This window comes from Rhinolophus hipposideros (assembly GCF_964194185.1).
Source record: "Rhinolophus hipposideros genome assembly, chromosome: 6".
In the NCBI taxonomy this organism is placed as follows: domain Eukaryota; kingdom Metazoa; phylum Chordata; class Mammalia; order Chiroptera; family Rhinolophidae; genus Rhinolophus; species Rhinolophus hipposideros.
The window spans coordinates 53,935,708-53,961,848 of record NC_138052.1 but is presented as its reverse complement, the minus strand read 5'-3'; the positions used below and the strand labels follow the sequence as shown (position 1 = coordinate 53,961,848).

General features: G+C 36.8%; 1 protein-coding gene across 2 annotated transcripts in view; it reads left to right on the top strand.

Moving 5' to 3' along the window:
- Positions 1–26,141, top strand: part of CCDC141 (coiled-coil domain containing 141) — a 167,179-nt gene that overhangs the window by 123,550 nt on the left and 17,488 nt on the right. For both annotated transcript variants that reach the window (XM_081051212.1, XM_081051211.1), the window contains exons 13-21: positions 3,157–3,336; positions 3,916–4,041; positions 5,894–6,082; positions 6,924–7,103; positions 8,897–9,046; positions 19,638–19,778; positions 20,559–20,753; positions 22,121–22,304; positions 25,417–25,529. In XM_081051212.1, coding sequence (XP_080907338.1) covers positions 3,157–3,336; positions 3,916–4,041; positions 5,894–6,082; positions 6,924–7,103; positions 8,897–9,046; positions 19,638–19,778; positions 20,559–20,753; positions 22,121–22,304; positions 25,417–25,529 — 1,458 coding nt within the window. The remainder of the gene's footprint in view (positions 1–3,156; positions 3,337–3,915; positions 4,042–5,893; positions 6,083–6,923; positions 7,104–8,896; positions 9,047–19,637; positions 19,779–20,558; positions 20,754–22,120; positions 22,305–25,416; positions 25,530–26,141) is intronic.

Here is a 26,141-nt window from a genome sequence, read left to right as displayed (position 1 = left end):
AGTCCATCCTTTTTCCCCACTTGAAAGTCAAAGAATTTTTCTTTCTCTAATTTTCTGGCCCTTCTCCTATTTTCTGTAGATTTGCAATTTTCTCAGTATTCTGAGATATGATTAAACTGAGTCTGGACCTGAATTCATTTGTACGAGTTAGGTTCCATCTAACTACCCTCATTTACTCTGAGCTGCAATTTTCTCTTTGTCTTGTTTTTCTCAAGTTTGTTGTTTGAAGACCATTCTTGTTAAATATATGTGGAAACAAAATATACATTGAATAGTTCTAATTTATCTAATACTATCTTTAAGCATCAGAGGAAACTTGCTAAACAATTTGCCCATGTTCGTATGTTATACTGTTGCTTATAGTAAAAAAATTATTTTTTTTTTATTTGGAACATTTAGAACATGTATTATCTATCATCTATGTATCTATGGATCTATCTAATCTATCTTACATTTTTACTTTGTTCAGTATATATTCTCCCATTTCTTACTTGGGCACTTCTCTAATTTAGGCTAATAAGGGAATTCAAATATTTGCAAACTGCATTTTTTGGTCTATTTTTTTTATTACTAACTTCATTTCAGAATTTTTATTTCAGTTATGAAATTTCCATTGATACTTTTTTATTAGATTTCAATTGCCGATGAAATTCTCTTTCTTATCCTTCCTTCCCCTTTGTTATAATTTTTGACCATATTAACTTAATTAATTTTTGACCACTTAACTTTAAAGGGCACTTTAAAGTGTGTGTCAGCTCATTGCTACATCTGGATCTGGAGTTGTTTCTACTTTCTACTTTTCATCTTGGTTTACAGTCATGTACTCTTGTCTTGGCAGAACTAATGAATATTTATCAAATATCAGGCATTATGTATAAAAAATACATAAGGTCCTTACCACTGTCAGATGATAAATAAATTCCACCTTATTGATAAGAATTAAGAGCCACTTAATAGTTAACTTTATTGGATTAGCCACCGTCTGAGATCAGAAATTATTGATGAAGCAAGTAAAACACATTTTTTATTTTCTTCATATCTTTTGGACCATTAGGCTTTAAAAAACGCAAAACACATTATTGTTGAAATGTGGTAACCAGTTTGGTTGTTAAGAAGGAAGAAGGCCAGCTGGCATTTTCCGCTGGGTGTTCTGCTCTTGATTAGGTTGCCGTGGATCATATTTTCAAGCTTGAAATTGAAAAATTTTCAGTTCATCTAAGTATCATCAAGATCGGAGAAGCTGATTTAAGTGAGAAATCTGGCAGACATCTTGATGAAAGTGGCAATTTACTAATTTATAGTAGTGAATACAAAGAATGCTCTCTGGGATAGTGCCTTCTGTTATCAAGGTACCTAGACAGCAAGACATCTAAAGACAATTCATTGTGCCTGAATCTAAGTGGAGAATGGGTAATTTAGTACCCTATTAGACCAGGTTATTGCAGGTTTTTCCATGCCCTTACACAGAAGTAGAGTGAATAGTGTGTTTACTAACTGGACCTTGGGCAAATTATTTAATCTTCCTGAGTGGTCAAAATATTGAAGTCTGCCAAATACATGATCGCTCTTTTTGTATCCTGCTAGCTAGACATCAACAAGTCCTGTGACAGCTTTCCTTTTTCTAATCTCTCTCAGACCATCATACCCTGCTTGCAGTGGTCACTGGCATGCTACAGTTTCCAAGTTTTTATTCAGTTATGTATTATACTACATGTTTCTTCATAGTTTCTTAATAGTATGTGAAAGATACCCTAACTCTATTTTCAGCATAGATAAAATTTATGATTTGGGTTGGATCCTGGTGAGATTTTCTAATATTGCTTGTAATATATAGCCTCTTGTTAATCAATAGTTACAGAATATATCATTTTATTCCTAGATTCCAAATTCATTGGGGAGCCTCATTTAGGACCTACAATTGTGTTTTTTGCAATTAATTGACACTTTATGATGTCTAAATTAATATAAAATATAAATATACAATATTAATGTCATTTAAAATAATTTAAAAATAAGATAACCTGTTGTTTAAAATATCCTGTTACAATTTATCTTAATTAAGACACCATCTTCTGACTACAATGTAAATGGTCCCTTGACTTTTAGATACTTAGTTGTCACTGTTATTATAGAAATCTTTGTACATTTGCTACTTGTGAATTCAAGGATTTATTGAGAAAGACCATCAAAGTAAGAATCATTATTTTGCCAAACATATATTCGTCTGCATTGTCTTTTTAAAGCATTTTTTAAACTTTGTTATTTATTTAAGTTTGTTTTCCCAGGATGCATCAGCTCCAAGTCAAGTAGTTGTTTCAATCTAGTTGTGGAGGGCGCAGCTCACAGTGGCCCATCGAACCAGCAACCTAGTTGTGAAGAGCACTGCTCTCTACGCTCTAACCAACTGAGCGAACCGGCTGCACTTCATCTGCATTTTTTTCATGTTTGCACATAAAATAGCACAGGGTCTTACTCTTTACCTCTCTTATCCTTCTACTTCCAACTGAATTACCCCTTGTTTACAGCCATTGTTTAATGGCTTTCAAATCAGTCAGCAAGAACATATGGAAGTTGGGTAGGGAAGTCTTTGAATTTAGATACTGTGCTTCTGGTGCACAATAGAGATACAAATAGAGAGAAATATAGATGCACATTTCAGTTCTCACAAAAGGGAGTAACTTGAGGGACTGCTTACACGGGCAACTCATTATAATCTATCCAATGGGAAAGTGAAAAGAAAAAAAAAGGCCTGGAACAATGGGGCCCCTCATATTCCTTGATACTGAGATTTTGACATCTGCTCTTGAGTCTGTTAAAATGAAAAGTAGAATACACTTTAAAACTTATATATTAAAATAATCTTGACTTTAATATTTCTGGATAGTACTCATTCAGTCACCCCCTCCTTAAGACCCAAGAAAAAACCAGACCATAGCTGGGGGCTCAAACACCACTGGGCTCTTGAAGAACTCAGGACCTGATGTGGGTGCTTAGAGCCTAGCTGTGTCTCTGCACAGGCATTTCTGATGGGTCTTGCTATCAGAATTTTGTTCTGTTTTGGTTGTGATCAAGTGTTTGCCTCCTAGAGTGGTTGTATGCAAAAATGTTGCATTGCTTTGGAAAGAAAAGCCATTTAATGGATTGTTAATTGAACAGGCAAAAGAAAATGAAGTATTCAACGTGAAAAGTAAAGTCCACCTTATGGAGAACACTATGGAAAGCCAGAAGGCAGAAAGGGAAGAAGTCAGCCGCCTCCGGCTGGCATGGCAACTTAAAGCCACTGCAAACAAGCCTGTGAAACAGCAGTGGGGAGCTTTCAAAGAGCAACTTAAAAAGGTGAGCGACTATGCAATGGGTGTTACTCAGCCTTAAAAAGGAACGAAATTCTGACACATGGTACAACATGAAAGAACCTTGAAAACGTTATGCTGAGTGAAATAAGCCAGATACAAAAGGATAAATATTGTATGATTCCACTTACATAGAGTACCTGGAGCAGTCAAATTCATAGAGAAAGCAGACTAGGGTTACCAGGGGCTGAGGAGAAGGGCAGTTAGTGTTTAAGTGGGTGCAGAGTTGCAGTTCGGGGTGATGAAAAAATTCTGAAGATGGATGGTTGTGATGGGTGCCCACCAGTGTGAGTATACTAATGCCACTGAACTACACACTTACAAATGGTTAGAATGCTAAAATTGGTGATATATATATTTACCCCAATAAAATCAAAAAACGTAAAGAAAACCCAGGGCCTGTGCTTTTGTTCATTGTTTAGAACTACGAGCTCACTCGAGGTAATGAGTGTTTTCATGGGGGTTGAAAAGTTCGATGACACACCATGTCATCACTGGTGAGTGGTGGTAACATATTGGTGGTAGCAGAGAAAACACATGCCTAACTATCTGATGTTTATTTCAGACTAGTCACAATGCAAAATTTCTTCAGGAAGCTCTTACTCCTGTGACTGCACTTGACCTTGGAGGGAGCCTCCAGACCATTTTAGGTCTACGGAAAAAATGGAATGCAATGAAGCCTCAGTTCCAGGTGAAGAAGCAAACTGATAGATTGGGTTAAAGGAAAAACCTTTTTAACTGGTTGTGGTTTACCTAATTAATTAGAACAGACTGGTGAATTAATATTTTTTTAAAAACAAAATATTGCTTTTCTAAAAATCCACTTAAAAACAGATTTATTCTTACTGTTTTTCTGCACGAGTCTATATTAGATGATACATAAACATTCAAGCTACAAAATGTTCTTAAAGTAATCGTATCTTAGATTAATTTACATTAAATTATTTTCTTAATATATTCATCATCTATAGTCATTCTAATCATTTTCCTAGGAGGATAGCCATGTTTTAGATCAACTCATCTTAGAATAAGGATGAGCAACCTCTGACACAGAGGCTCTGCTGCTCTCTGCCCCTGAAATGACCACTGTGATGTCACTAGCCCCACCCTCTGGCACCCAGGCTTCTGCCACCCTCCCAGGAATTTTGCTGTGTTCTCCTATTCTCCCTCCCAGAGAGCCCTCAGGATATGTGAGATGAAACCATGAGTCATGTTCCCAGGCCCTGCTGCTACTGCATTCCATACCCCCCAACCCCTTCCTGCTGCTCCTAAACTTGACACAACTGCCAAAAATGGTTCCCAGTTATCCTCTTGCCTGCATTCTTGTTCTTTCTTGCAAAGTTAAGATACCTGTATTTTGTTTTGTTTTCTTTGTCACTACTTTGTAAGTGTTGGCCTTAAAGAATCCCAGAATCAGAAGATTGAAGGTTCCTTTAAGGAATATCTATTTTAGGTTCCTTTAAGACAAACTGATATAATATCACCACACACACACACACACACACACACACACACACACAAACACAAACACAAAACACACAACATCGTAGCCCACAGTGAACTCTTCATTCAAACTCTTAGGAAATTCAGTTAGCCTACATGTTAAGTGCATTGACATACCATGTGTTATTGCTTATTTGCATTTTGCGTGTGCTTGTGCTTGTGCCCCTACACGTGCAGGAGTACGTATATGTATAAATCCCTCTAAATGAGGGACTGTGCCTTCTTTAGCTCTGTCACTGTGATGTGCATATATTTGATGCCCACTTGCTTGATTTGAACTTAAAGACCCTCATTCTGTTACTCTTCTGCAAATTATTTCTTTAGCCTCAATCATTTCCATTATTTTTATCTTTGCTATAAAATCCATCCCTGAAATTATAGTAGCTTCTTCTTTGAGTTGTCCACCATTTGCAAGTTCTACCTGAAGATCTTGATTCCTGTGAGGTATCTCTGAGTACTGCTGGGTAAAAAGAAAGGCAATTTATCCCTCCCTATATGTGGTAGCTATTTGTAGATTCTGAGATGACCACATTTAAAGCCACATATATATTTTGCTGTTCAGCTGGCGGTTCATTCTCATCATTCTTTTATCGTAAAGGACAAATAATTCCCCAATATATTTTTATATTTGTTTTCTCTTGGTTTTCTTGCCATACCACCTGATTCTGTCTGTATCAAATATCAGAGATGACCATGGCTTCATAAAGTATCAGAAATACATTTCCTTAACAGATCACTAGAACACTTAGTGTGCTATAGAAATACATGTCTTCCCATTTCACCACCTAACTTTGAAATACTTTTTTGCATTGCTCATCATTAAAAAAAAAAAAAAAACAAAAGAAAAGAAAAGAAAATTCTGGGAAAACAGGGACGGAATAATGTAACCCTAGCCTCAAACACATTGGCTGGATTTGCGGGAGTAAGTTTTTGTTAACAAGTGAGAGAATGATTGGTTATTTAGATCTTTTATGCAATCAGTTGTAATGTAAAAAAGCTCTCTAAAAGCTGGATTTCTTTTATTGCTGTCAATTCTTTAGCAACTGAATGATGAGGTTCAGTACATTATAAAAGAATCAGAAGAACTAAGTGCCAAAGGGGCGCAAGTGAAAGAGAAGTCTCAACAACTAAAGGAACTCATTCACTTCCATCAGAAACAGAAAGAGAGAATCGGGGACTACGAGGATCTCCTGTATAAGACAGTCCAGTTCCACCAAGTCAAGGAAGAGGTGAGGCCTATCACAGATGTCTGGAAGACCCTCAGTTTTAAACTATGACGTTAAATACAAATTATTGTATAACAAATAAAAGCCAAATTGCTTCTTCTGATATGGGAAGCTTTCCACAGTCTGGCCTCTAACTTTTCTCTCACTGCACCTCTAGCCTCCCTTATGGTCCCACCTACCAACTCTTTTTTTGTCCCTTAAAGATGGCACTCACATTCCTAACTCCCTGACTCTCAGGCTGCTGTTATCCCACAGGTCCTTTTGTCTCTTCTCCTCAATCTAAACCCTGTCTGTCTTTCCAACAATCCTGCCTCCTCACTTGGACTGATTTTCCTCTCTTCTAAATTTCTAGAACTCTCATTGTTTATTCCACACATCTGTCATTTTAGCATCTTGATTCTTAATTAGTTTTAACCCTCAACTCAAATGTAAGCTTTTTGAAGGAAGAAAACAAATTCATTTTTTTTGTATCTCAACTACCTGACACATAAGTGCTCAGCAAAAATTCAATTAGCCTCTATTAACAGAAAATGAAGATACATTGATATCCTTTTAAAATAGCCTCTGAGTTTACTCAGATCATAGGCCTAAATCTTGCTAAGGTTTTAGGTTGTGATGAAAAAGAGTGTTTTCTTCTTTAATAGAACTGATAACATTACCCTATTCCCAATTTTACCCTATTCATTTGCAGCATTGTAACTGTTACTTCGCTCTGACACTAATAATTATACCTGGGCTTGGCAGGATCTTGACCACTTAATAAAACTTAGGAAATAGGCTTCAAAAAAAGCTGTGCTTATAAAAATATGAAACTCATACTAATTGTTAATGTCCTTTTTTGCAGCTGGAACATCTCATCAGATCAAGAGAACTGGAGTTTCTAGATCAGCCCAAGGAACTGGATAACGCTCGTGATGCCCAGCTTTACCTCCGTCGCTCTCAGGAAAAGCAGGCACATATAGACCATCTCCACAAACTGGCCCTTTCCCTGGGAGTGGGCGTCATCTCATTAGTGCAGCGGCCAGTAAGCAATTTAGAACACCACCATTCATGCCTAATTCGAGCTGGGAGCTGGGCTACAATAGGGAGAAACCAGGCAGATTTGCCCGGTACATGTTAAATTAAAAACTACATTCGACCATTGGGATAGTTGTTAGTGGTGTGTTTCTAACACCTCTAACAAAAGAAAAACATTTTATGGAGAAAAAAATCTGATTACAAAAGTCTTGTTTGATGCATCGATTCTTATGCTAATTAAAAAAGGTAGAGATGTGTTGTCTAAGACAGCAGTCAGTTTTTTCACATTTGAAATGTACCTAAAGAAACTAAGGAACTAAACTTTTAGTTGTATTTAATTTTAGTTGAAAAATTGACACTCAGTGTAGTTACTGGAAAACTTTTAAGTATGTTCAGAAAAACTTGGCTATGAAACTCCAAACTCTGTAAAATTTAAATATAGATAAAGTATTTCTGATATAAATTTGGCGACAATTGAGATGTGCCCTAAGTGTGAAATACACAGCAGATTTCAAAACTTAGTATAAAATACCTTATTAATATTTTTAAAATTGGGGTATAAAAACGTTTTATTAATATTTTTTATATTTAGGTACATGATAAAATTTTGATATTTGGACATATTTGATGAAGCTATATTGTAAAAACTGCTTTCACTTTTTTTGTTGTTTACTTTTTAATACTACTAGAAAATTTAAAATTATTCATGTGGCTCATTTTTCAGTTCTTGGACAGTACTACTTTAGCATTTCAGATTTGGAAAGTATCCTAGAGATCACATAGCCCAGGATTCTTGTTTTATAGATGAAGAATCTGAGGCCCAGAGAAAGCCCAAAATGAAAGAGCCTCTTGGTGAAAACCGAAGGTTCTCAGTGCTAGTCATTGGTCTGATTTATTTGACTTAAATGACCTTAACAAAGGAGTCTAAAAGAGAAGAAAATAATTCCAGATCAAATTTTCATAAATAACACGTTTATAAATATGTATATATATATATATATATATATATATATATATATATATATGGAAAGAGAGAGAGAGAGAGATATCCTTCTCCAAATTCCTAATTTGAGGGGAGAAAAGATTGTTTATTCTACCCAATATGTGTAACATTACTAAAATCATAATGGCCAATTTTATTTTACAGTTAATTTTAGATATCTACTAAACTGTATGGAGTACACTGAACCAAAAGTATTTTTTTTACTCTAAAGACATAGAAATATCTGTCACTGTAGAATCATTTTTACCAAGAAGGAGCATTCTTTTTAAAGAGTTTTATTTTATTAGTAAATTTATTTTAAAGAAAAGAAAAAAAGTAAGACATCTCACTTTGCACAAATAATGTAAATTGTTCTGCAATCGTGTCTGGCCTTGGCCTCAGCAACCCTCTTCTGAGTGGAGACTGGAGCACTTGCATAATGAACCTGAGGTTAAGCTCAAGTTGACGGGAAAATTATAGTGCAGAAGCTGAATGTTTTTAATGCATATTTGATGACTTTTGAAGTAAAAATTATACCCTCTAATGAATAGTGTCTCTGAGGAGTTGGGTGTGATGAGCAAATTTTCAAAGCTTAAGTTTCAAGACTAGAAATGTAATGATTTGCCTTTCCCATCATGTTGGGTGTCTGGCTTCTTTCTGACAGTATTATATTCAAATATGCTTAAGATAAAATAAATCAGGAGCCTATTTTTTTTTAAATGTCACTTATGAATTCCATAATGCAGGTAAATAGCATATTCGTCTCGTTGCTGTTTCTCCTCTCCCCTTTGTCATTTCCACTTCTCTTTCATTTTTAGAACTGCTCTAATGTGTCTGCAAAGAAACTACAGCAGCAGCTGGACATCCTTGAGAGAGACAGTGAGAAATGGAGCACCAAAGCCAAGGAGTATGAGCAGACGCTGAGCTGCAGCTTGGACTACTGCACCACAAGGGAAGAGATAAACGAGGTGGGTGGCAGGGGTGACAACTGACACGCTGTCCAAAGCCTCTGTGAACCTCAAGCCTGTGTCTCAATGTCTGTGCATGTATTTGCACATACACACACACACGATCAGGAGACTTGTCAATGCATAGAAAAACCTAAAATGTTGTATGACGGTTTCCCAGTTGCTTTTTTCTCCCCTACTCAAATCCGTATAGTTGCCATTTGCTTGAGTGAATACTGCCTGTCAAGGCAGAAAGGATGACAGTATCCCTTTGCAGCCAGTTCCAGCCTACTGAAATCCTATTTGGGTACCACTGACGCATGGCGAAGCGGGTGCTAAGGGCCAGGAGAGCCCGCTTTTTGCCTCAGAGGCTACAAGGTATTATCACCAAAGTCAAGTGTGGCTGGTTTCATATTTACACAGAGTGGCTTTTCTGGCAAAACAACTCCTAGAGAAAAAGAAATAACAGATGAAAGTTGTCCTCTGCGTCCATCACCTCTTCCCCACATGAATCCACCTCCTCTCCCTCAATTCTACTTGACCCTCGACCCCCAGGCACATACTGAACCACAACCACCGCCTTCCGCTAGTTAAACTTTCCACTCAAAGGCTCACCTGTTCAGGATAGCAAGGGTCTCGATTCTTGACTAGGAATTAACAGCAGAACACAAGGTACCATAAATCCAGATTTATCCCCACAGAGCAAAATGTTTCTGAGTCCATTAGTCACACCTCTATTGGGAAAGAGGGTAGTGAGTGAAGGAAGTGCTAAACCTTCTTGTAGGTTCTGTTTATGACCAGTTTACACCATCTAGGTCCAAGACATATCAAATATTGTCAAACAACATTAGAGTATGGACTAAAATATGCCTAACTGAACTGGGACAGTGGTCTAGCTCTGAGGTGTCCCTTCCTGCGGACCACACTTGTATAGACCAGAGGCCAGGGCAGGAAGGAAGCATGACTACAAGAGAAGTAAGAGGAGGAGAGAGTAGGAGAGGCCACTTGGATCCCATTCAACAGGAGGGAAACAGAAAGGAACATCAACAACAATTTTCATTTTAGCAATATGCTTCAGGACTGTAGCGTTTCTGCTCAGAGTCTGTTCCAGGGAGTCCTTTGGGCTAGAGATTCATTCAGGGTGAAACCCATAGTGTAGCCTGCTCTCTTCTGGTTCCTGTGCTCCAGCTAACAACACTCAGTCAGATCTTAGTAAGGGAAACAATCTCAAGGAGAGCATTCTTCTCCAGAGGGCTACAGAATTTAGATTCCCAGCCAGGAAAACAATTTGTTTACTGTTTTCCCCAAATTATCTTCTTTCTTTCTCCTCTTCTTTCTCCTCTTTCTCTTCGTCTTTTCTTTCTCCTTCTTTTTTGTGTAAACTTGTCTTGCCAAACATCTTTCTCTCTGTCATTCTGGTAAGCTCTCTATCTACTGAAACCACAAGGGAGGCTGGCTAAGGCTTATTCCCAGCCCCTGATGGTTCCATCTCTGTCTCCCTGAAGTGCTGTGGTTTTTATGCAGCTGGATCTCCCTGTTCAGGCTCTTCCCACAGTGGTTCTATTTACAGGGGCTGCCTCGTGATGGGCCTGTGCTGGGAGCCAGCTGGCAGGGATAACAGATGACCCTTCCAGTCATAGTAGGGATGCCCCAGGATTGTCTGTACCATAACAGGAATGAGGAACTAGATATGTGCTGGTTTGACTTAGGAATCAGATCTCACTTGAACATGATCTTAATTTTAAAAGAGCTACTCTTCCCATTTGCTTCTACTTCAAATCCAACTAATCTTTGATGTAGGTTACAGTTTCACATTTAAAGGATCTTTAAATCTTTGGTCCTTTCCCCCCTTCTTTTCTTGTAGAGAAATAGCAGGCATGTCACAGTGTAGTGTCTACACCCTGGACTTTCCAACCAGGAGCCTAAATGGAAAAATATTCAGAAGGAACATTTTCAGTGACCTTTAGTAAAATAAAGATCTGCGTGTTCTAGTTTTGTGAATCTCAGAGCGCAAACAAATGGCCAGATTCCAAGTGGTGATAATATGTGACACCACGATATTTTTATTGTTGTTATTATCATTAACACTTGTTATAGGTACCTAAAACATTATGTAAAATTAAAAGCAATATGTTACACTGCTTTTTTCTATATAAAAAATAAATAAAATCAGGTATCCCACTAGGGAACTAGACCAAGCATAGCATTTGATTAAGTTTATTTTGAAACCATATTGTTTTGCTTCTAATGTACTAAAAGAGCTTCTTGGAAGGTCACAGAGTAGAAATAGATTTTGGAGTATGTCTAGTTCGATATCTTCATTTTTTTCAGATGAGAAAACTGAGGTGTGTACAATTTTAATCTGAGTTATTCATCTCAGTTCCAGGGGTACAAGACAGATTACAAGCAGTAAATTAGAATAGGGGAATGGTGCAGCTCTAAACACACACACAATGTAAAACAGAACTGCAGAGTTTCTGTTCAGAGTGTTACAGGGAGTCAGCTTTGGGCTAGAGTCTCATTTATTGGCCACGAGCACACTTGTTACTTGCTAAACTCAAAGTTCACCATTCACTTAATGTTTTAGTCCATTCAATCACTGCATGATCTGATGTTAAATGTATCCTTTTTCTATGCTTTCCTCTTCTATCTTTATTTTCTGGCGTATCTGTTGTAAACTGTTTATGTGAGCTGATATAATAACGTGGTTCATTTGGTTATTTCAAAATTACTTTCTTGCTTAGGCATAACTAACTTACATGGTTTTACCTCCACTAAAGGCCCTTAGAAAAGGACTTGGTACCTCAAGGGAAAATAAAGTAAGGTGTTCCAAATGTAATTTTTTTATGTGATAATTCCTTAAAGACAAAGAATCGCGGGGTTTTCATATTATTTTTTAAATTAAATTCAGGTGTACAAAATAAAATATTGATTAGACTTTTACACACCTCATAAAGTGATAACCCCAACAATTCTACTACTAATCTGACACCGTACATGGATATTATAATACCATTGACTATATTCCTTATGCTGTACTTCACATTCTGTGACTATATATTTTTTAAATTACAGTTGACATTCAGTATTGTTTTATATTAGTTTGAGGTGTACAGCATAGTGAGATCCATGTTTTTTGTTTTTTTTAATTTATTGGGGTGACAATTGTTAGTAAAATTACATAGATTTCAGGTGTACAATTCTGTATTACATCATCTATAAATCCCATTGTGTGTTCACCACCCAGAGTCAGTTCTCCTTCCATTACCATATATTTGATCCCCCTTATCCTCATCTCCCACCCCCCCAACCCCCTTACCCTCTGGTTTACGGTTCAGGCCTTTACTCTCCCCCTTTTTATGTTTTGTTTGCCACAAATTGTCCCTGTTGATGGTGGTTGAATAGCCTCCTTTAGTATTTCTTGTAGTGCAGGTCGTGTATTAGAAAATTCCCTCAGCTTTTGTATGTCTGGAAAGGTCTTTATTCCTCCACATCTAAAGGATATCTTTGCTGGATATATTATTCTTGGCTCATAATTTCTCTCTTTCAATAGTTTGAATATTTGGTTCCACTCCCTCCTGACTTATAGAGTTTCTGCTGAAAAATCTGATGATAATCTAATAGGCTTTCCTTTGTAGATTACAATCTTCTTTTCCCTGGCTGCCTTGAGGATTATTTCTTTGTCATTGATTTTAGACAGCTTCAATACAGTGTGCCTTGGAGAAGGCCTGTTGGGATTGAGTTAATCAGGTGTTCAATTTGCTTCTTGGATTCGAGGATCCAGTTCTGTCCACAAGTTTGGGAAGTTCTCATCAACAATTTGTTTGAATATATTCTCTGTTCCCCTCTCTCTTTCTTCTCCTTCTGGTATGTCCATTATTCTTATATTGCTCTTTCTGATGGAGTCAGAAAGTTCTTGTAGAGTTCTTTCATTTCTTTTAAGTCTCAAGTCTCTTTCTTCTTCCATCTATGTAATTTCCAGGTTTCTATCTTCGATGTCACTGATTCTTTCCTCCATCTGGTCAACTCTACTTCCTAAGCTGGTTATTTCATTCTTAATTTCTTCTATTGGGGTCTTAATCTCCAGAAATTCTATTTGGTTCTTTTTTAAAATTTCAATCTCTTTCGTAAAATGCTCATGTTGTTCTTTGATTGTGTTTCTGAGTTCCTTAAATTGCCTTTCTGTGTTTTCTTGCATCTCTTTGAGGTTTTTCAGAACTGCAATCTTGAAATCTCTGTCATTTAAGTCACATATTTCCTTATCTTTAAGTTCATTTTCTGGAGACTTTTCACTTTCTTTCTGAGCTGTCTTGTTGCCTTGGTTATTCATGGCAATTACTGATTTATTATTTCTCTTCCTAGACATCTACAGGAGTGGCTTCTGCAACAGGTTGATAGGAAGAGGTCTTTCTTTTGTTTTCCAGTACCTGTTGCTGGAATGTTTTATTTTCTCTCCAACTGCAGCCTTTTTTTTCTCTCTCACACGGTAGTGCTATGTTTTCTCTGCACTATTCCAGCTTCTCACACAATGGGGGGATTCCCTGGGAGATGGGCTTCTCCTCTGTTAATAGTTCGCCTGGGTCACAGGGTGCAGTGTCCGTGTGGGTATACGGAGGGTTTTGAAGTTCCAAATCTCTTCCTGCACCAGGTTCAGAGCCCGTTTGTTTCAGCAGTTCTGTTTACTCCTGCAGGGATCCGCCCAGATAGGTGGGGCCAGGGGCGGGGTGAGTTGTGAGAGGTGGCCCAGAGCAATGGCGGCGACCACCACCACAGCTGGTCCTGCTTCCACAGCTCCCTCCCCTTTGCTGGAACTTGTTGGGCTGCGAATCTGTGTCTGCGGTCCACAGTTCTCAGAACAGCAAATATTCTGTTCTTTTGATCTGACACTGCTACTGTTCCACTTCTAGTACCGGGCAGGTGGGGGCGGGGCGAGCTCTGGGAGGGTAGGGAGGGGGTGGCTCGTCTCAGTGCCTAAGACTTCCGTTCTCTGCTTGGCAGTGAGGACTTAAACCACCGTTTTCAGCTTTCTTCCCTCAGTCTTTGCTCCGAGGTCTCTGCCGTGAGCGTTGGGTTCATGCTGCCCCCTCAGCCCTGTGGGCCATAAGCGGAGCCCTAGCAGTCCGAGTTCTTCCCTCTCCCCCAGCTGCAATAGTTCCAGATGCAGTGAGCTCGGAGCAGTGAGCTAGGTCTGTGTCCTGCACCCGCGAGGCTCCGTCTCCGCACTTCTCCCTCCTCCCCCCCACACTCGCGCGATTCTCCCACCTGGAGGTGAATTCAGTAGTGGGCCTCTTTGTCTTGCTTGTCTGCTGTGCAGGGAGTCCTTTGTGGAGTTATTGTTGTTCGATTAGTTGTAAATCCCAGGGGAGCTTTACAGAGGTTCACCTCACGCTGCCATTGTGATGAAGTCAATATATCCATGGTTTTGTGCCTTGATTATCTTTGAGTGAAATGTCATTATTTTCTAATTTCATATACCATATGATATGGAGAATTATAAAACTTCATTTTCTCCACATCTACCTACTGGATAACACAGCCTTCCGACTGCCATATTTTGTGGAGTTTTTTTCTCACCTATTTCACACAAAGATATGTTTCTATGCATGAATGTTGAATTTCACTATGTATTTTCTTGCCTGGCAATATAAATAAGTTGTTAATACACAAAGCATTATAGACATTCTCTGCCAGCTTCTCACGGCATGGCAGAACACCATTACTCATTCTTTACACGTGTTCATTTAGAAATGTAATAAGTTAATATTGAGCATCGAAAACATCTTGCAATCTGACCCCCAAAAGATACATTTATATGATATTAATAGAAATTTGTAGCTAGAGTCTCATTATGGGTCACCAACAATTACTTTGCTGAAAAGAATAGTAATGACAGAATTGGGTTGGTATCCATTTTCTCAAAATAAATTTTACAATTATATCACTTTAGCCTGAAATTTTAATACTGTAGCAACATCTTACCTATCAAGAAGAAAACAGAAAAAGGAGGATGATTTGTGTAATTAGAACAGACTCTAACCTGTGAAATAGATACCCATATGTCAGAGTCTGTGTTCTAATCCCACAAATTCTTTTGTCAGTTTGGGTAAGTCATTCATCTCAGTTCCAAGGGTACAAGACAGATTATAAGCCATAAATTAGAATAAGGGAATGATGCAGCTCTCCACACACACACAACTATTCAATCAAACCTCCTGACATTGGATGGTTCTTTGCCATTGACAGAATGACCATGGGCAACCCACTAGCAGGAAAGGAAGGAGAGAAGTGTATCGATGGGCAAAACACCTGATGGGGGCAGACTATGGTATAGTACAGATAATTATTATTCTTTTCCAGATTGATAAGCCTAATTCATCATTTTAAGAAAAAAACCTAAATTATTGTCATTTAACAAATATCAATGTGTGGCTACTGTGTGCCAGGTCATAAGAATGCAAAAGTCCTCAGGAAACAGAGTCTAGAGCAAAATAAGTCCATGGAACGTCAGTCACAGACACTCTTTATTAAGCTCCACCATGGGTTCATTCATTAGTATGTGTAAGAGGATCGGATTGATTATAATTTGTTCTGAAAATGTCTATCCCATAGGGTTAAACTATGTTAAAAGTTTGGTGCTTTACATCTGCAAAATGAGCCTTCTTCCTAAAGAATGTAGAGAGCTGAAATGTAAAATCATAGTTATTATGTCCAGAAAATAAAACAAATATATTATGAACACACAAAACTTGCAGAATGAATAAAATAGGTACTACTGAGACATGCTGCCATGTAGAATGGTTTTTTTTTTTTTTTTTTTTTTTTTTTTAAGGAGGGCACAGCTCACAATGGTCCATGCAGAGATCAAACCAAAAACGTTGGTGTTAGTAGCACCACGCTCTAACAAACTGAGTTAACCAGCTACCCGCTGCCATGTACAATTTAAAATGGAGCAATTATCTTCTCTTCCCACGCTGCTCCATTGTCTGCTGCTACAACACTGGTCTTAAGCACAGGAAGCCAGCGGTACAGTTGCCAAATGGAAAGAAGGCAAGAAAGTCTTGTCCCCAAATCTCCCAGCACTGAGGCCTAATATTCTACCATTACTAATTGCAACAAATCATTCCAGTGAAATTATGAGTCTTTGGGTCGCTACATTTCAAGTGCAAACATCCCTGCCAGGTGATAACATTGCAGCTTTCTCTTACTGAAAATAGACATCAATCAGAAATCTTTTTTTTTTTTTTTTCTGGAGTAGGCACAATGGTGGACAAGACATGAAGCTCATGAAGTTGACACTAAGAAAACTGGACTACTTGTTTTGTGTTTTTGCTTCTGGCCAGCCACGTGCCATAGTTTTAATGAAAGGCTTTTGTTTTAAACGCATTTCCTTAGTTTTAAAATGTCCCATATTCCTCACATAAATTGGCCCTGCTAGCCATACACTCACAAATAATACGTTCTTGTGCCAAAGCTGCCTCGACCAGCTTTGTCAGGGACTAAGAATAGCAAACCAGCCTCGTGGTCAGCCTCTTTCCCTTTCGCTTCTTCTCAGAGAAGCTTTGTTTATTCCTAACCCTGAGAGAGGCTTACTGCTCCCTGGGAAATTTGGTGAAGATGCTCATTCTGCTGGTTTAAAAAGAACTTCAGTTTTAAAATCTTAATATTTTATTTTCCTAATTAAGCTACATTTGTCTGCTTATTCCATAGCAACTATGGAGGAGCTGAGCAAGTAGAAATATAGGAAAGTCACACTATTTACTAGGAAAAATATCTCCTGATTTTCTTAAGACTTTCAGAAATTTTATGAATATGAATTATAAAAGCATTTAAAGATTTCTAATAGGATAAACTTTATCTTGTCTCGAACTTCGGGCATCATTTTTTTGGCTTATGTGCTCCAGTCGAGCAGTTGTCTTAGCCGTCGTCACCATTCCCCGTTGTTGACAAGCTAACTAAAGTTAGAAACAGCTGCGTGAACAGTGATAGCACAGCCAAGCAACCATGGCACACTGTTCCTTTAAAAATACTATCATAAGTTATGTGGGGATTAGATGGGAAGTTAAGTTTTCATATTGAAAGATGCAGGTAAGAGAATTAAGCATGGCTAGATTTTTCTGAAAATCTAGTTGCTGAAGGGACTTCATGCATGCCTCTACTTGTATCTGCAGTGGTCTTGAATTTGAGCTTCGGAAAGGTGCAGGATATAAGATAGATTTCCAGTAGGACCCAAAGAGAAAAATACCAGCAACTTTGTCAAAGGAGCACGTGTGTCAGAGGAAACAGATCCCATTTCACACGCCTATAGAGCCAGGAATATTCTTTGGCCTTAGAAATCATCTCCAGTGGAAGTGCATACATTCTGAAGCAAACAGAAATAAAATTGCACGTGTCGTTTCTCAGTCTTAAATTTCGTAATCCAAAGTAGACTTAAAATTTCATGATTTAGAATGAAAGGGTTTAAGGTTCAGCCGTTCTCCATTCATCACATAGTCTTCAAATAGATGTTGACTTTTCCCACTTAAACCAGCAGATGTAATGCAGTGGTTACATCATGACAGAGCCTTCTTTCTTTCTTTAGACTGAAGTTTATAATATAAGTCATGTTCAAGTAAGGGGAAAAAAGAATATAATATTTTATATAGAAATGTTATTTTCCCCTTTGTTTTGTTTTTATTAAAAACAAATTTTATTTTTAATTGTGGTAAAATATATATAATTTACCATCTTACCTATTTTAAGGATACAGGTCAGTGATATTAAGTTCATTTACATTGTTGTCCAACCATCACCACCATCCTTCTCCAGGACGTCTTCATCATCTTACCAGAAATTCTGTACTCAGTAAACACTAACTCTCCATTGAGAACATGTTTTCTTAAAGACCCGAAGGTCTCTGATTTCCTTGGATGTGGTAGTTACTATGCCTATTTTAACTTCACAGAAACATTTTAACTTTTTAACTTCACAGAAAAAAGTTCCTCCAAAGTTTTATGTGAATAATTCAGGGTATAGTCTCTTTATGTAGTCTCTTTAATCCCATTAAAATGACCACATTTGTCCTTTTCCACCAAAATCAAACACATGCATATTAAAACATCAGCTGTCAAAGATTCAAATACTAACTGGTTATCTCATAAATATTCCAACTGAATATCATCTTTTAAATATTTTCTTGAGTTCTAATAGTGAAATAGTTTTCAAATTTTGACGCTATAGTTCACTCCACTCCTTTAGAATATTACTATTTTATCAACTTAAATGTTTAATGTGGTCTCTATGTTTGGTTTAATTTGTAGCTTAACATTAATGTTTAACACTTCTTTTCATGATATAAAACAAACAACACTGACTAAGTGTAGGTGTGTCAGATACAAAAATTGTGTCAGTCTAATAATTTCCTTATATGCAGGTTTACTAGGGCTTTATAGATAATTATCTCCAAGAAGTGTTAAATATAAGGATAAGGTTTTATTTTTACAATATGAAGAATTTGAAATAAGCATTTTGAGAAAGAAGTGTTTTCTAAGGCAGATAATGTCTTTTCTGTGTTGCAACTTTGAAATCTAGCAAGCGCACAGACTTTATTCCCTCCCAAATAATTTATTTGATGTCATTGAAAAGAATTTTAAGGTTTTTCTGTGCTCAAATTTATCACTCATGATATTGTCCATTCTTAACGTTAAGTGCTTCCCTATAATCTGAGAAGGTTTATGTTTTCTCTGTCCTTGTCTTTGCTGATAATATAAACAGAGTGACCCGGCAATATGTTTGTTCTTCTCATATATGGAGAAGGGCACAGAAAGTGCTGCTTCAATGGAACTGGACTGCTTAAAATTTTGGTTCACTGGTAAAGCTGAATTGTTTGTTCTTAAGACTGTCTTAATCTATGCCCTATTCTCAATGTTTAGCCATATACTTTGTTTATACACAAATTAGCATTGCTATCATTGGTGACAACTATCACTTCACTTTTCCATTTTTGAAGGAACTCTGAAGTTAATGGCTTGTATCTAAGAATTAAATCTCTTCTGGAAACTGTTCATAAAAAATAACTTTTTGCTGGATATAGGCAAATAAGTCCTTTTCCTACTAAATCTCATGATGGGTTTCCTCTTCTACTCCACTATCCTACATAGTCTAAATGTCAAAACTTCATTGACCTCTGCAACATGAGCAGCTCCTTGGAGCCCTAATATATTTATACATGATGGCTGTAAGAGAGCCCTGGGAGATGGATGGAGCTGGGGCAAATATTAGCACACAGAGAACAGAATGAATTGGAAAAGTTACCTCAAATAAGTACAAATAAGAAAATTAAAGTTGTTGAAAGTCTGTGATACATTGAAAACTTTACTTGTTGGAGGCCAAAGGTTATTCTATAACTGTAATACAATTATAAATTACGAAAAGTACTAAGAGCAATTTATAATTATATGTTAAGGATATGTTTAAATTCACATCATATGTTCATTTGTTTTCTACTAAAAATCACTGTAGATACATTTTGAAGATTATGAATATTTTGCAGTGTTTAGATATTTTGATTTATTACAAGTAAATATTAGTGTTCTCATTTTAAGGTAATCACCTCTTTCTTTTTATTGACCTGTAGCTCAAAGAGTCATTCAAAGATACCAAAAAGAAATTCAACAATTTGAAGTTTAATTACACTAAGAAAAATGAAAAAGCTCGGAATCTGAAGGCTCTTAAATATCAAATTCAACAAGTTGATATGTATGCTGAAAAAATACAGGTAACAAGAAAGTGTGTGTGTATGTTTGCATGTACTACTACAATTACTGCAAAGTGATTTGCATTTCAATTCTAGATGCCTAATCTTTGGGCCTTGTATAGCATTGGGACTAAAAAGGTAGTGTTCCATTTTTATAGCAATCAGGTTCTTCATATAAAGTATGTAATAAATTGATCTATCTTTTGAAGGCAGCTCTAGAATGGTTTCTGCCAAACCTACCTTGCCTCTCTGCTTCCATTCTTCCACCCAACACACACACACACACACACACACACACACACACACACACACACACGCACGCACGCACCCACGCACACACACGCACCTCTTCTGTACCCCTCTTCCTTCCCTATACCTGCTTGTGTTAGGAGCTTTCTCTCCTGTGGTTATAGCCCCTGATACCTACCTTGATTATCACATGTGCTGGCTAAGTTATTTAAATACTTTTCCTGGGAAGCACTGAACTTACTGAAGATAATAAAATATCTGATTTTATGACCATTGTCTTATTTTTTTAATCATAGTATCATTCACAAAATCTGGAATAGACCTTGGTGTATAGTAAATTTTCTATGTGTGCTGAATGCTGAATCAATGTACTATTTGGAAGAAAACCCATTTTTTTCCTCAAAATACATTTGTAATAATTGTGATTTTTAACGTATTATAATGGAGGAAGCTACAAAAGTTTTTTCCAAGTCTTTCTCCAATATTTAATTACTTGCTAGCCTATTAAAAGTTGAATTTTATTTTAAAAACTTCTTTTTGTTTTTCACACAGACTTTGAAAAGGAAAATGGAAAAAGTTGAGATTAAAACTTCTGATTCTTTATTAAATTATCCAAATAATAAAGGTAATATCCTTTTGGAAGCCATGAAGGATTTGCAGAAACATGTGGATGAGTTTGACAGAGTTGTAACAGATTACAAGAAGAATTTGGACCTGACTGAGCATCTCCAGGAGATGATAGAAGAGGTATCCTCTTCTCTACAAGTATCCGTGTTGTACTGTTGTTTCAGAAAGTTACTCTGCTACTTTAAAACAATGCTCCATTAGCTATTATTGTCATTAAATCCATGTATCATGCTCCTTGTCATAACTAATTCCTTACAATAATTTCCTAAAGTAGAATTGCTGGACCAAAGGGGTTGGGATGTTACAAGGTTTTGATTGTTTGTTCAGTTGGTCTTTGGAAAGATTTTACTAATTTACTCTTGCCAGCAACATAGGAAAATTACTCATTTGTCCATAACCTCATCAATTCAGATGTTTAACCATTATGGAATTATGTTGACTGCTTGATATTTGTTTAAAATACTCAAAATGACTTATTGACTTCACAGAATTTGAAAGTGTTTACCAAAAAAAGGTGATACTAGGATTTTACAGGTTCAAACATTGTTATTGGTGTTATTTTTGGTTTTGTCAAGAAGAAAATCAGTAGGGTATGCATAAAATATATGAAATTTGACAAGTTAATGTTATTTGCACAGCTCATATTGAAGAAACTCTACACTTGAAGTTCTGGAGTGTTCTTTGTAGCCCATTATTCTGAGACAAAACATCTTTCTTTACCACTAACATGGTAGAGCTTTTAGATTTAGCATCATGTTAAGAAGGAACAAGGCGATCTTTCTTGTATAACCGATACATAGGTTTGCTGTAGCTCTGTGGCGCTTATTTAAAGCCACTTTCTAACAGAGTCAAGTTTTCTATTTCTCATTCAGCGTAAGTGGTGGTGTCCTTGGTCAGACATGTTCCTTCCATCATGGTTGTTTATTTTTAGTGAAAAAGCTCTCCACTGTACTTTGAAAATATGATTGAATGTCTTTCGTTTTAAAAGGTCAAATGCTATTCTTTAGATGATAGTTCCTCAATTCACAGACTAAACCTCATTCTTAAAAGAGAATTCATTTGTGTGTTAATCAGGCAATACTTTATCCATGTATTGTTAACAATTTCAATTAATTAGACTGGATTTTGTGTGTTTGGGCTTTTTTCTTTCCTTTTACCGGATATTCAGATTCTTTCCAGTGCCATAAGCTTTCGATGGTGCCTGCTTTTGTAAGTATACAACATTCCTCTTAGGAAGTATGTTTCAGGCACCTCTAAGAAAGCCAGAAAATCAAATGAATGGCCATACTTCTACTTTCTTATCTGACTCTAATATCCAAGTGCAAAGTATATGATCATATTTTGGTATTTTGTTTAAGGCTTACATAATTCAAACGAATGTGAATATAAAGTTTGAGGAAATTGAAATTTGGTATTTCAATGGTCAAATGAAGAACTTTAGAAGGGTGGTGTCGCTTTAATCTATGCTTTGTCCCATTTTAATTTAGTGTCATTTTTGGTGTGAAGATGCCAGTGCCACAGTTGTAAGAGTCGGAAAATATTCCACAGAGTGCAAGACAAAGGATGCTGTGGAAAGTCTCCACCAGCAGTTCAATAAGTTTATCATACCCTCAGTGCCTCAGCAAGAAGAAAGGATTCAGGAGATCAGTGACCTTGCTCAACGATTATATGGTAGGTCTCTTTTAAGGTATCCAATGAGTCACCATTAAACAAAGCTATACGGCACCTAATCCAGCAGAGAGCAGAGCCTGGCACACCTTCGGGGTCCTCATTACACCAACCCATTTAGGAAAAGGGCCCAAGATAAGATCCCACAACGTGCAAAAATAAACACTAGGACACGAAGAACAACTGTCTGCAGATGAAGCCTGCAAACTTTAAACTACCGTGTGTAAACCCTCCTTCTTTAATCCCTTTTCTCCCTCATCCCTGTAGATCATCTTTAAGATATTAAAAACAAAATAATACTCAGCTTATCTAGACCAAAAATTTCTAATTTTTACTAGAGTGATTTCTTGAAAAACATACAAAACTCGCATAATACTTTAAATAAGTATAAAGCTAAGACTGAAGTCTCTCAATTCTCTGAGGTTTATGATTCATGGACACAGTCAAGAGCTGAGAATGTTTCCCTTGCCTTCCTCTCACTTCTGGCATAAATGGGAAAACACAATTATGATCTCACAGGTCTTGCTTTCTTCTTCTCCACGACTAGGAAAGATAACACAGTTGTCAGCTGTATTATCTTAGAGGTTCTTCTATCTAAAGGAGGCCCCCATTGAAGAAACCTCCTGGGTGTTAACAGTCCCTGAGGGTGCTGAGGAATACCTTACATGAGTTCCCTGCTAACTATGAGACTAAGACTTATTCCCCGTGACCAGGCAAATCCAGCCCGAAAAGAAGATAGCAACAGGTGGTATAAAGTGCTTCCCTTGGCTACCCACAGCTGCTGCCAGATAGATATTCTCTTTGGTAACATGAAACACTACCCATGGTTAGCTATAAAAGTTTTGTAGAACAATATATACTGCACTGCCTAATATTAAATCGGAAATGAATTATTAATGGGTGTCCAAAGGAAGAGGTAGAAATACAAATGTAATAGAATATAGATTGAAAAATTAATAGAAACTAATGCAATGTTGCATTCTTACTATTGTCACTGTATACGTTTCACCAAAAAATTTTGGAGACACTCACACTGTACCATACTTGCCTCTTTATTTGTCTTCTCTACTGACCATAAGCTCCTTGAGGATAAGGCAAGTATATTTTATCACTGTATTTCAGTGCCTATTCAATTTTAGGACGTGATAAGTACTTGCCAACACTCCATAAAAGTTATATTCTTATCCCATCATGCATGATCCTGTTTCCTGCTTTGTTTTGTATTTTTGGACCTTATCACCAGCTGACATGTCATATAGTTATTGGTCTGTTTTCTGCCTTTCCTTACCAGAGCGTAAGCTTACCAGAGTGTAAGAGAAAAGGGATTTGCCTGTTAGTTCACTGTTTCATGGTACATACTAAGTGCTTAGCAAATATTTGATGAATAAATGAATCATTGAATGAATAATGGAATGGCAAGTGTCTTTATCTGTTCAATATGGAAACCATGGAATTTTTAAAAACTTGGCATCAAGTAAGATACTTTAGGAACATTATATCAACTTTTGCAGGCCACCTAAGCATTATTAAATCCAGAATTCGAATGCAAATACATTTATCTCAAACATTTGTTTTTTTGAGTACCTATTATTTACTAGGAACTGTGATTGATATAAAGACAAATAAGACCTAGTTTCTTCATTCAAGAATCCACAGTCTAAGCCTAGAAGTCATGATATGGTAAATGCAGTGAAGGCAGTGGGAAAGGTATAATGTTTGTATTAGTCTGCTTGGGTTACCATAACAAACACCACAGCCTGCGTGGCTTCAACCACAGAAGTTCCTTTCCTCGCAGTTCTGGTTGCTGGAAACCTAAGATCAAGGCGTTGACAGGTTGGTTTCTCTCCTTGGCTTGCAGGTGGCCACCCTCTCACTGCTGCTTCACCTGGACAGCCAGCCCTCTGTGCGCAGGCTCCCCTGGTGCCCCTCCCTCTTTCTATAAGGCAACAATCAGGTTGGATAAGGACCCCACTCTAATGGCCTCTTTTAACTTAATCAACACTTTGAAAATCTTGTCTCCAAATATGGTTCCATTCTGAGATCCTGGGGATTGGGACTTTAGCATATGAATTTTGGGAGGGCCACAATTGAGCACACAACAATGTGTAATACAGTTTAGCCTAAACTATGGATTCCAGTAGTCAAGGTTCACATTATGGTCCTCCAGTTATTGTTTGGGTTATCTGAAGAAGCTCTTTTGAGCCTCAGGTTCCTCATTTGTAAAATGCCACAGAACCTACCTGTGAAGGACTACATTCAATAATGCATATACAGTGCCCATGCACTCACTTCGTGGTACATACCTTTATTATTATTCCAGCAGGAAGAGATGAAATCCAGTTGGCAAAGATTTAAAAATTTTTCTCAAAGATGTTGGCATTTGAATTAGACCCTGAAAAGTAGGTAGGATTTTGACAGCAGAAAAAAGGAGTCAGGGAAGGGCATTCTCAGCATGGGAAAGAATACTCATTGGCTTTGGGGATTTTTAGGGAAGAGACATTTGTTCAGTTTGGCCAGAGATTAAATATGTGAGATATACATTTAGATATACATTAGGCAGGTTTACATTTGAGAGAGGCAAGTTAAAACAATATTATGGAGGGCCTTGATTGTATACTTTTCTAGATAGTGAAGAAACACTGAATGCTCTGAACAGGAGAAAAATGATTAGAATGGAGCTTTAAGAATATTAACATAGCAACATTATTTAGGGCACATAATAGTGGCCTGCTACAGTAAATGTAAACATGTTTTTAGAATACCTGGTTTTCAAAAAATGCCTTCATTCATTTATTTATCTGTTCAGTAAGTATTTATTAAGCACTTACTATCTATCAGGATTTCATCACACACTGGAGAAATGAATTAATGCCTGTTTTTTTGTGTATTTGTTTGTTTTGGCCAGGGATTTGACCTTTAAAAATAGTTTTACTCAGTCATAAATATATATAGACTAATCAGAGGAGTCACTTCGTGAATATCTAACCACTATGCTGCATACCTGAAACCAATATAAAATAATATTAAATGTCAACTGTAATTGAAAAATAAAAAAAACACTAAAAAATGTTTTTAAGTATCTTAAAAAAATAGTTTTATTCCTTCTTTTCCCCAGGTTTGGAAGAAGGGCAGAAATATGCTGAGAAAATAGTGGCAAAACACAAAGAGGTTCTTGAATCTATTACTGAATTATGTGGCTCTCTCACAGAGCTTGAAGAAAAGCTGAAGGTAATGTCTTCTCAGAATATGTATTTTCATGTGATATAAGTAAAAATGTGTTGATCAAGTGTCTTCTGGTGCAAAGATATTCTAAAGGAAATTCTCAAGGGACATAATCACGTTTGTTTCACAGCTTTCTAATATAATTTTCTGGTGTTTCTGATAATTAATTCTGTTTCTTTTCTATCTGCAGAGAAAAATATTGCAGAGAATGAGGGCTAAACACAATTAAGGTGTCTCATTTATATTTTCATGGATCATATCCTAAAGGATAAATGTGTGCCATTAAAATCAAAGTAAAGTCTATTAAGTAGCCTTATGTTTTCGTTCATAAATAATGAATGTAAGTTTTTCTTTTATTCCAAATTGTGACCCCAGAGAAAAATAAAACTAATCTTCAGGTGTTATATTCATAGAACATTTAACTTCATGGAAATATTCAACTAATCATTAGTATCATTGATAGAACAAAAAACTAATACTAAATATATGGAGAAAATATGTTTATGTCTGTCTAGGCAAAATCCATTTAAAAAAGAGAAATACACACACACATACACAGCGTGCCAAACAAATGTATACACATTTTAAGAAAGGGAAACTGTATTAAAATTGTAATAC